The sequence below is a fragment of the Vipera ursinii genome, assembly GCF_947247035.1.
Source record: "Vipera ursinii genome assembly, chromosome: 2".
NCBI classification, from domain to species: Eukaryota; Metazoa; Chordata; class Lepidosauria; order Squamata; family Viperidae; genus Vipera; species Vipera ursinii.
In genome coordinates, this window is record NC_139513.1 from 23,953,761 (window position 1) to 23,966,017 (window position 12,257).

The window sequence follows — 12,257 nt, forward strand, 5'->3', positions numbered from 1 at the left end:
CCTGTGCAGAGATAACCTTTCCCTAATTGCTCAGTTCCATGCCTTACTAAGTGCTCTTGATTTAAAACACAGAGAGGCCCGTCCCCATTGCCCAGTTGCATGCCATATTACTCACACCTAGAGTCATGCTATGTTGAATTGACTTCCTCTTCAATGGCCCCCCCTCCCACCCCAGAATACTGATAAGCAGTGTGTAACGTTCCTCGGTCGCCCCCCCCCACCCCAAATGGTGCTTTGCTTTGTTTTCCTTTAAACATCATAACAAGACAAGATACTTTATAAAGAAAAAAAAAGCAGAAAAACAACGACAACAACAACCAGACAAAGTTACATCAATGTCCCTCAGCCCGGAGCTGAAGCTTTCAAATGCTGTGTGGTTGATGGTAAGGAGTAAAATAGGTCAACGATGTTAGCCCTTGGTGTTTGAAGGTTCAATGGTACTTTCCTCAGGGAAAGTTTTAAAACATGTCCACAGGCTCCTCACTGACTGACAGGAGCAGAAGGAAAAACATTGGTTGAGATTCCCTTCTAGATTGGGCTGCATTTCGCTCAGTTTGGAGCCATCTAGATGTGGGGTAGTTTTTCCTAAGCCAAGAGGCTCTGTTTTCAGGGTCAACGTGGAGAGAAGAGCCACATCAAGGGTGAAGATGCTGTGTTAACTCCTGAAGGAAGAAATGTACAGCATTCAAAACTGTAGGAAAAGGCTGATAGGTCTTTATTGGTCCCGGTTTCTTTTCCCTTGGTGTGTCAGTCATTGGAAGACAAAAAGAGATTCAAGGTCCAGCCGAAGGATTTTGAAACACGGCTTCAGTCTGGAAATAGATTCCACCTTTTCCTGTACCAGGAAAGAAAGACGATAAGCTATCGCCGACAGGACTCATCTAGAAAAAGGGAAAGAAAGAATATCAGCATAGTTACCAAAGGAGGAAAACAACAAGTCCTGAGTTTGCATTCCCCCTTTTGGCACTTGTTAAAAAGGCCTTTAGATGGCACTTCAGTATTATCTCTAAGGCTCCTGTTTACTTCTATTCTTCCAACTATAGCATTTCTGGTTTTACAAGTCTCTCACCTATTTATAATGGTACAGGGTGGGTTTTTTTGTGTGTGGGGGGAAGTTTATGCTGCCGGCATCAACTTCCCATCGTCCTGTGCGCTCCCACAGGGAGGGCCTTCTTAGGGTACCGCCGGTTAAGGAATGCCGGTGGGTTATCCCCAGGGGAAGGGCGTTCTCTGTGGGCACGCCGGCCCTTTGGAACCAACTTCCCAACGGAGCTTAGGACCGCCCCCGACCTTCGCTCATTTCGTAGGGACTTGAAAACTTGGTTTTTTGAGTTGTCTGGCCCAGACTGAGGGGTTTTAATTTTTAATTAATGGGGTTTTAGTTAAGTTCAGGGATTAATTTAATCTTAGTTTTAATCATTTTTAATTGTATATGATGTATTTTAACTTTTAATTTTCCCTGTAAACCGCCCTGAGTCCTACGGGAATAGGGCGGTATATAAATTTAAATATAAATAAATAAAAATAAAAATAAAGAGATCTGGATGAAAAATAGGGTTTTCATCCAATCTCAACTACAAATATTTGTAGATGGATCATTTAAAAAAAGACTTTGCTCTCCTTTTGTTGTTTACTGTCAGATATAATTCTTTTTCATCAGAATCGTAACACAAATATTCCTTCAAGGCTGTTGAAAGCTCTGTCTAACATGGAAATGGATTATATTATTCCTTAACCGAATCTTGAATTCAGCTCAGTGAATGTGCTTTTTTTTTTATCAGCAAGGGGTTGATATTTATGAACGTTTCCAGCTGTAACATGCTTGAAAGTTCCCACTGTATGAAAATATGCAGGGATTTTTGTAGCTAGGGAAGCTTTCAAGCACTACGTACAACATCGGCTGTTTCCAGTCGAACAACAGACAGATGTGTAACAACTCCTCAATCTCTGTATGATGGCAGTTGTCTACAAGACTCTTCTTCTTTTTCCAATAAACAGAACCAGTTGCCAGCCCATCGTAGCCCAACTTTGTATAACAGTCTAACAGAATATCAGAGTTGGAAGGGACCTTGGAGGTCTTCTAGCCCAACCCCCTGCTCAGGCAGGAAGCCCTATACCATTTCAGATAAATAATTGTCCAATCTCTTCTTTAAAACCTCCAGTGTTGGAGCATTCACAGTTTCTGGAGTCAAGTCGTTCCACTGATTAATTGTTCTAACTGTCAGGAAGTTTCTCCATAGTTCTAGCTTGCTTTTCTCCTTGGTTAGTTTCCAATTGTAACTTACAAGTTACAATTCAAAACCCAGCTAAAGAGACAGAAACTGTGTCAAGAGTGATTGGGGAAAGATTTTGCAATCCACTCTAATCCAAGCATTGCCCGGGGATCCCAGATACTCACCTACAATAAGTGGTTTGCTCCGGAGCAGGCCAGGGAGGCCACGATGAAGCAGCAGCAACTCCTCTTCTTCTTCTTCCTCATCACCGGTGGGGTTTGTGCTAACCAAAGATTCTGACTCTTCTGGGGGCCCAAACTCCTCCAGTAGGGAACTCTCTGATGGGTACTGGAAGGTCCTCTCCAGCTGGTTCTCACTGAATGAAATCTTAAGCTGCAGATGGAGAGAAAGAGGGATAGATGGATGGATGGAAGGTAAATACCAGAACAGCATGGTGCAAGATCAGGTTCTTGGCCCATTTCAAACTAGATTTGCCTTCCCTTATTTGATGCCTTTGAGATGCCATACAAATATGATGGACTTCCATCCCCTTAATCCACAGAGAATAGAGTAAAATATGGAGCTGAAGAATTCACATTTGTAGGACATCAGTTGGAAAGTCTTCACAATAATAATAATAATAATAATAATAATAATAATAATTATTATTATTATTATTATTATTATTATTATTGAAGGGACCTTGGAGGTCATCTAGTCCAACCCCATTCTCAGGCAGGAAACCCCTATACTATTTCAGGCAAATGGCTGTCCAGTCTCTTCTTAAAAACTTCCAGTGTTGGAGCATTCACAGCTTCTGGGGGTAGGTTGTTCCACTGATTAATTGTTCTAACTTTTGGGAAATTTCTCCTTAGTTTTAGGTTGCTTCTTTCCTTGATTAGTTTCAATCCATTGCTTCTTTGTCCTGCCTTTGGAGAATAGCTTGACTCCCTCTTCTTTGTGGCAGCCCCTGAGATATTGGAACATGGCTATCATGTCACCCCTCACCCTTCTCTTCATTAAACTATACATACCCAATTCCAGCCACCGTTTGTTATATGTTTTAGCTCCAGTCCCGTAATCATCTTTGTACATATGTATGTGAAAATAAGGTCTATTAATTTAATACTTTGATACATTGCCCAGAAAACAATTTGAAGAGGCACAAATTGCTAAATCTCCATAGATCTGGCCCTTTTAAGACGCCTAGATGGAACAAGCCTTGGGGAAGGCCAACCATGCCCCACCTACGCTGCTTTGAGCTCCTCAAGGTAAGATGGGATATAAATTACCTCATATTATCATATCATACATCAGATGGCTTGGAGACCCAATGGGGAAGCTTTGTGCTGGAGGTGATTGACAAATCAAAATTCATCTACCACCGCCACCCCTACCTCGCCTCCCCCCGCCTGCCACCAGTATGTCTAGCTCCCTTCTTAACCATCTTGTGTCAATGATTTTATCTCCTAATGTTTTTATCTGCTGTGTTTTTATGATGGATGATTTTAATGTTTTTCATTTTTTTTTATGTTGTAAGCTGTCCAGAGTTGTTGGATAGATAGATAGATAGATAGATAGATAGATAGATAGATAGATAGATAGATAGATAGATAGATAGATAGATAGATATCCATTGTAAGTATAAATGAATGCTATTGGTACACATCTGCTTCTACCTTAAGTCTCCCTCTTCAACAGAGATGGTCTTTAAAGTTCCAGCAAATCGTAGTCTCCCCTTTACTCTCTGAAGGGAGGCTATACTGTAACATACAGGTAATTCTGTGAGACTCCAGGGGTTAAATCTCTTAGGAAGGAAAAGATGACTTATAAGAAAACAAAGGCTTAATGAGTTTGAGCTGCACTTATGGTGCAGTAGCTACATTTAGAGCCATAGCAGAAATGCACATTTTAGTCCAGGATAGGAACATGGGAGTTGTACTACAGCTCATCTGGAAAGCCCAGTAAGATTAAAGGAAAGTGTGTAATTGAGTATGTGTGGCCTCTGGAGAACTAAATTAAGGGAAAAGATGCAGGCAAGATAGCCAATTATGTCTGCCTTGCAGCAAAACCCTCTTATCAAAAAAGGAGAATATTTGTAGCTCAGGGTTGAAATGAGGGGTCCCTGACCTTGGTTGTTTTCTTGCAGACCTTTCATTATCCAAACTACTGTAGGTAGTATCCTAAGTGCTAACACTGATGATGTTACCTAGTTTGCATAATGAAATATCTGCAAGAAAATAACCAAGCTCAGATAGCATCAAGGACTCCTGGCTTCCGGTTGCCCTCCGGGTGAGATTCAAGGTGCTGGTGATGACCTATAAAGCCCTTAATGGCTTGGGTCCAGGATATCTGAGGGAACACCTGCTGCCAGCATCAAGTTCCCTTCGTCCTGTGCTCTCCCACAGGGAGGGCCTTCTTAGGGTGCCGCTGGCAAAAGATTGCCGGCGGGCAACACCCAGGGGGAGGGCCTTCTCTGTGGGCACGCCTGCCCTTTGGAACCAGTTACCCGTAGAGGTCAGGACTACCCCTGATTTTCGTTCATTCTGCCGGGACCTGAAGACCTGGCTCTTTGAGCTTTCCGGCCAGGAGTGAGAATTTTTAATTTTTTAACTTATTGTAATTGGGTTTTTAAATCAGAGTTATAGGGGTTTTAGATTTTTAATCAAGGATAATTTAATCTATTTTAATTGATATTAACTTTTTGTATTGTATGTTGTTTTAATTGCCTTGTGAACCGCCCTGGGTCCTATGGGAGAAGGGCGGTATATAAGTTCAATAAATAAATAAATAAATAAATAAATAAATAAATAAATAAATAAATACCTTCTCATGTCCTGCTTCTTCAGCTGTTCTCAAAAAGATTTATTGTAATTTGCTTGGGTTAAATGGCAGAAATTTGAATAAACTCCCCCCACCCCCCAAAAAATTTAAGGGATTACAAGGAAAAGTGACTGCAGTGTCTTAGGATATATAAACAAAAAGGTTGCAAACTTGTGGCCAATAAATCCTTTCCTAGGACGCCTGACCATCCCAGATCACACACTACACCAGGTGATAAACTTTCAGAAAATAATATTAAATTGCCCCATAGGCACTCCTGTGGCCAGAGGGTATCTCTTGGGTGTGAGAGAAGAGCTTATAGATTCTGTCATTCTTGGAGATTTTTAAGAAGAGACTAAAAGGCTACCTCTCAGGGGTGGTTTAATTTATGTCCATGCTCTCTGCACAGAATTGGACCACATATTCCTAGTGGTTCCTTTCCTTTTCTGTGACTTTAGAATCAGGTATGCTTTTTGTCATCCACTAGCTTAATATGCAAGAACGCCCAGCAGTCAAAAATAACAAGAGGAAGGTATCCCATGAGAATCTCTCAAAGTCATAGGGAATTAGATGGTATATACATTAGATAGAAAAGGGATGCGGTGGCTCAGTGGGTTAGGACGCTGAGCTTCAACAAGCTCAGATGGTCGGCAGTTTGGCGGGTCGAATCCCGAGTGCCGCGTAACAGAGTGAGCGGCTGTTACTCGTCCCAGCTTCTGCCAACCTAGCAGTTCGAAAGCACGTAAAAATGCAAGTAGAAAAATAGGGACCACTACGGTGGGAAGGTAACAGCGCTCAGTGCGCCTTTGGCGTCTAGTCATGCCGGTCACATGACCACGGAGACGTCCTCGGACAAGCGCTGGCTCTTCGGCTTTGAAATGGAGATGAGCACCGGCCCCTAGAGTTGGAAACGACTAGTACGCATATGCGGGGGAACCTTTACCTTTACATTAGATAGATAGATAGATAGATAGATAGATAGATAGATAGATAGATAGATAGATAGATAGATAGATAGATAGATAGTCAAGATGCTTAGATAGGCTGTCTAACTGATCTCAAGCCAGCCTCCCCACAGGATGAGCCCCATTTGCGGTTCACGTCAATATGTGCACAGTAATGTGTGCTACATAGCAAGAACACCTGGGGAAAAAAACACCAGCAAGAGCCAGTTTGGTATAATGGTTAAGGTCTTGGCTAGAAACCAGGACACTGTGGGTTCTAGTTCTGTTTTAGGCATGAAAGCCAGCGCTATGACCTTGGGCCAATCTTCATTTCCCACCCCACAGGATTTTTGTTGTGGAGAAAATAGGAGGAAGATGTATTAGGCAAATTTGTCACCTTGACTTATTTATAAAAATAATAAAAGAGGTATAAATATTAAATATATGAATCAAAACACAAAGTTACCCTATCAAAGGAGCTTACAGTGTTAAGTAAATGAATAGTGGGTAGGGGCGAGGGATCAGAGTGGCAAACTGACAGCTACACCTTCAAATTGTGGGCCAGCTCCCTTATGCTGCGTTTGTCAATTGGTCCATCTAGCTCCATCTTAGAGACCTGCTCTTGAAGTTTCCACAGAGTTTCCTAGCTGCTCCTGAAGATCCAGCTTCTCTTTAAAGCTTTCTGGGCAGATCTCAAGAGACAAAGCTTAATGGGTGTGTTCCATAATAAGCATGCAGCGGATTGCAGAATTGATCTTATTTAGAATAAAAGCTATCTAACAGGATGGAAAGTTTGGGTCAAGGGCTCGCCCTGGCCTCGGAGATCAAGGGGCAGTTGAGAAGAACCTACTTCAGGGGTCTTCAAACTTGGCCCTTTTATGACTTGTGGACTTCAACTCCCAGAATTCCTCAGCCAGCGTGCCTGGCTGAGGAATTCTGGGAGTTGAAGTCCACAAGTCATAAAAGGGCCAAATTTGAAGACCCCTGACCTACTTCGGTGGCAACAACTTATAGAGCAGGCATTCAGAAACAATGCGAAGTAACAAAGAGTGCCTGTGAGCATGTACAGCAGACATTTCCTGTGTCCCATGAATGCTTTTAATGAATGAGGGTTTGTACTGAAGGTCCTGGTAGCAGATTCCATCTGGAGTTCCATCTTTTCTTGTGCATGAGGTAAGAGTTTAAACCAGACTATGTGGCTTTTTGGCAAGCTAAAAACTCAGCAACGTGAAGAGGTGGGTGGCAGAAGAAAAAAATGCAGGAGAAAATGTTTTGCCCTATAAGTCTAATTCCATGCTGAATTAGAGAAGCCAAGCATAAGAGGGATTTTCCTAGGTCTAACTGAAGATCCTGTTTTTCATCTCTTATGAAAGAAGGGCATGAAGGTAATAATCTTGCCGAGCTTGCTCCTATACCACTTGCAAAATTTGACAGAAGGTGGGGGGGATCCTTCCCCAACTAAGATTTATGGATGTCAACTTCCAGAATTCTCAGCCTACATGGCCCCAGTCCCTGAATTGGAAATAGATCTGTTGGCACCACTTGCCTCCCAGGGTTGATATAAGAAAAGCCGCAAAGAAAAAAAATGCAAAGAAAAGACGCAATTAAAAAAAACACCAAGCACTTCATTTGTGCAGCTTTCAAATGTACTCTATAAATGATTCGTTGCGCAGGTTGAGGTTTGCAAACTCAGGAAGCTTATTTTTAATCGGAAAGCTGGCAGGGTTTCTCCAATTCTGCCCAAGAAAGGTGAGGTCTTATCTCCATGCTTCGCTTTCCTTTACTGTCCTCAACTTACAACTATTTGTTTAATGACCATTTGACGTCGCAACAGCGGTGAAAAAAGTAGCTGATGACTTATTGTTCACACTTAACAACGGTTGTGGCATCCCCATGGTCACATGATCAAAATTTGGGTGCCTGGCAACTGGTATGTCTTTGTGGCAACTGCAGTGTCCTGGGGTCCTGAGATCCACCTTCTGCGATCTTCCAACGAGCAAAGTCAATGGGGAAAACAGATTCACTTACTGACCATGTTACTAATTGAACGACTGCAGTGATTCACTTAACAACGGTGGAAGGAAAGGTCAAAGGTAAAATAGGGCAAAACTCACTTAACAACTATCCTCCTTAGCAATGGAAATTTGGGGCTCGGTGGTGGTCATAAGTGGAGGGCCACCTGAAATGGTATGAAGGCTCCTGCCTTGGCCCCTTCCCCATTCCAGTCCAGGTTCTTCCCAGCCCTGCTGCAGAGAATTCAGAAGAGGCAATCTTTGACCTTATCTACTTCTCAGGTAGTTCCCATGGGAATTAATCCCAAGTTAATCCCAATTAAGTGAAGTCTATTAATGACAAGGGTAAAGGTGAAGGCGGAGGAGGAGAGGCAGAGATTGGTTTGTAGATCACATTGACAGCAGGGGCAATAGAGGCTGGTTCGGACAACTCTGCTCTGTTTAACAGCAACTTGATCTTCAAATGCCAGCAAAACTATCCAACGGATATGTTATTAGGTCCTTATATTTACATGTATTTATATGTATATTTCCTAATCTGATACCAAGTCTGCCCTCACTCTTTGTGTAATACTATGCTATCCCTACAAGAAATCCAAAAATTTAGGAAGATCTTTCTATTTGTTTTTATATGAATAAAATGCTATCACTTAAAGCCACAGAACCGTCCAAAGAAACATGAATTCCTTAGCAACGGTCTTAATGAAACATAAATCAATCTTCCCAACCACAGGTCTTCTAGATGTGTGGGGTAACAGCTCTCATAATCCTCAACAGATCTGGGTTTCAAGCCATGGAGTTAGGGTGTTTGTGGTCCTCTGTTGTGATTTTGAATGTTGCAGTGAGTGCAAAGGCCCTGAAATGATTGACAAACTCAAAGCCCCCTTTTACTGAATCTTTTATTTTCCCCTCTAAGTCAATCAAAGGCACTGCTGTTCTGATTTTTCTTCTATAATCCCCACCATCTAATACCCCTTTTCACCACTTTCTTTTTAAAAAAATACAACAGGTCGACAGAAATCATTGGGTGTTAACTAAAACTAATTGGTTATATGTTATATTACTAATTAGTATTATATTATAATCAAAAATCAGTGCCAATTGACAGCAACATCAGGAGTATTCAAAGCTGGAGAAGTTCCAGGGCCTGAAGCGAGAACGAGAGAGAACGTGGAAGGAAAAGGCCAAAGTGGTCCCTGTTGTGGTAGGAACACTCAGGGCTGTGACTCCTAAATTGGGAGATTGGCTCCAACAGATCTCAGGAACAACCTCAAAACTGGAAGACCTTGGAGGTCCTTTCCAGCCCTAGGATTTTATTTTCTATGTTCTAAGCTCTCTGTCCAGTAGAGAGCAGTGCTAGGAACAGCTAAGATGCTACGCAGAATCCTCGGTCTCCCAGACTCTGGTAGATGACCCAAATTGAGGAAGACATAGACCACCCATAAGGATTAACAACAGAATAACAGAATTGGAAGGGACCTTGGAGGTCTTCTAGTCCAGCCCCCCTGCTCAGGCAGGAGACCCTATACCATTTCAGACAAATGGTTGTTCAAACTCTTCTTAAAAACTTCCAGTATTGGAGCATACATAACTTGTGGAGGCAAATTGTTTCACTGGTTAATTGTTCTAACTGTTAGGAAATTTCTCCTTGAGTTGCTTCTCTCCTTGACTAGTTTCCATCCATTGCTTCTTGTCCTGCCCCTCAGATGCTTTGGAGAATAGCTTGGCTCCCTCTTCTTTGTGGCAGCCCCTGAGATATTGGAACACTGCTATCATGTCACCCCTCGTCCTTCTCTTCATTAAATTAATTATACCGAATTCAAGCAATTGTTCTTTATGTTTTAACTTCCAGTCCTCTAATCTTTGTTGCTCTTCTACGCACTGTTTCCCCCCCCTTTTATTCCCTATGGGTGGTGTATGCACATATGTACAATATATTTACAGATACACGAATGAATGATTCAGTTGACATGCTTCTTACCATGTCTCCGAAAAACCTATGTCAGAGGAACACTTTTTTGCCTTGGGTCACACAAACGTACGTTAAGTTAGGATCTGAAATAGTCACTTGTCCCACAATGTACTTGAAGGTACAGGGAAAAAAGGCTGTGGAGAAACTGTCTGGCTTGTGTTCCCCTTTAACACCCATTTGATCAGAAGAAATCGGCAAAAAAGGGTTTGTGCTGCATTCCATTTCAATGGGTCAAGACTCAAGGCACTGTTTAACACACTAACTCTGTTTGCACAATACACGTGAACCATGTTTTAATCCGGGGTATTCTTTAAATGTAGCCTGGGCAGAATGGAGTGTTGTTCTCCGTATTCCGTGAATTGAGAAAACTGAATTAATTCAGCAAACCACTATTTATCCTGGGTAGGCTCCCCGTGTGAACGTTAGCTACCAAGGGTAGCAATTTTAGAAAAAGAGTAAAAAGTTGAACAGTCCCAACTGAGCCTAAACTACACTAGTTTGGAGAAAGTAGGAGATGAGTTTGATCCTTCTTTCCAAAGCATCATAACCCCCAACTTAATTCCATTCATCACTCCAGGATCCTCTATGTCAAATCTAATTTTTGGAAACTTTCACAGCTGAGTTGGGATTGGTATAGCTGCTGACTGGACAAACTGGGCTCTGGCCACCAGCGCTGTTGCTCTGGTTGCTGCACAACTCTGGTTGACTGAGCGGAATTGGCATTTGGAGGGAAGATGAAGGAAGCGTGGAGTTGACAATGGCTTTATGGAGTTGAAGGGAAAGGTGGGGGAGGAGGAGAAGAGGAGGAAAAGAGGAGGGGAAGGGGGGAGGGGGAAGGGGAAAGAATAATAATAATAATAATAATAATAATAATAATAATAATAATAATAATAATAATAATAATAATAAGAAGAAGAAGAAGAAGAAGAAGAAGAAGAAGAAGAAGAAGAAGAAGAAGAAGAAGAATCCATTTATTGGTGCCGAGATTATATTTATGTAGTCACCAGCAGTTGAGATTGGCACATGGAAACTTCTTTTAAAGTACAGCAAGAGACTGTAACTACCAGTACAAAATGGGCATGTGGCATTTGGTTCATCATTAGCTTTTGGATAGCAAAGCATTTCTTCCGGGAGTAGTATCAGACTCTCATCTGGGTTTTTCCCTTGGCTGTGACAGCATGTGCAGGAAGGGAGGTCCTGGCTTCTCCCAAGATATGGCCTCAGGCAGCTGTCCTGGCCCTCCCACCCCGGACCAAGCGCTTCTGCCCTTATTTAGAGACTAAGCGGGTGACTCAGACCTGCTGCATTCCTTGGGGGGGGGCAGACCTGCGGGTGGGGCAGAGCAGCTGCTGTGGGTGGCGAGTGGCGGGGGGAGAGCAGAGATGCTGGTTGGGGTGGAGATGCCCGTTGGCAAAACTGCACAGCCAGATGTGGAGGGATGGGAAAAAGCAAAGGGAAAGAAAGCCAGGGTGTGTCGGGAGGAAGCAGGGTGCTTGCACCACACAAGCCTTTGTTGGAGAAACATCTGTAAGATGTCTTCCTCCCTTCCAACGTGGACCGCTGAGCAGCATTCATCCACATTAGGGAGTTTCTAGCAAGATGTGGAGACCCTGGGATTTGCAAATGTATAAGAGACCTTCAGAGAGAAGAAAGCATAGTGCAGTAGGGGGAGCGACAGTTCAAAACAGCCCAGTTCTATCTTGCTGGGAGACAGGGAAGATCTGAGGGATTAACAACAAAAGGAAATATCTCAGAAAGTGAGCTAACCAAATTCCTGAACAAAAATCATCTAACATTCTAAGCATTTGCTCAGCTTCGGCCCTACGTCAAGGACCATCTATGCGCAAAAGTCACCAAGAACTTTTTGTTTATTTTTAACGAAGCAGTTTTACTTTAACAATGGGAGGCCCTTATTAAATGTAGACATTACCATGAAATCCCTGGTTTTATTTGCGGAAGCTGGGATAGTAGATAAGTACCTCAGTCATTTTAATTGATCACAATAACGCCAAGCATAACACAGCTTTCTTCCCACAGTGACTGAACTGAAGGATATTTTGGTTTATCGAGATAGCCGCTGTTTAAGGCTCAGCCAGGGGTGCCTGCAAGAGGTTCAAAAAAAGTCAAGACGGTGACCACCATCTTTGATCATCAAGGCTTGTCCCTTTTTTTACATGTATCATAAGGCAGGTAAACGAGGGTGGGGGTTTAGATTGCAGGCTTGCATCTGCCCTGTTGTGGATATCCCTGAACACAATCAATTTTAGCTTACTGACATGCAGAGAGTCCCACT

At 42.6% G+C, this 12,257-nt stretch overlaps 1 protein-coding gene across 2 annotated transcripts in view; it reads right to left on the reverse strand.

The window, feature by feature from the left end:
* Window positions 1–234: 234 nt before the first annotated feature.
* PPP1R18 (protein phosphatase 1 regulatory subunit 18) overlaps window positions 235–12,257 on the reverse strand; it is a 45,589-nt gene continuing 33,566 nt past the window's right edge. For both annotated transcript variants that reach the window (XM_083356005.1, XM_083356004.1), the window contains exons 3-4: window positions 2,399–2,606; window positions 235–881 (exon numbers count right to left, since the gene is read on the reverse strand). In XM_083356005.1, coding sequence (XP_083212131.1) covers window positions 862–881; window positions 2,399–2,606 — 228 coding nt within the window. In that variant the 3' untranslated portion in view covers window positions 235–861. The remainder of the gene's footprint in view (window positions 882–2,398; window positions 2,607–12,257) is intronic.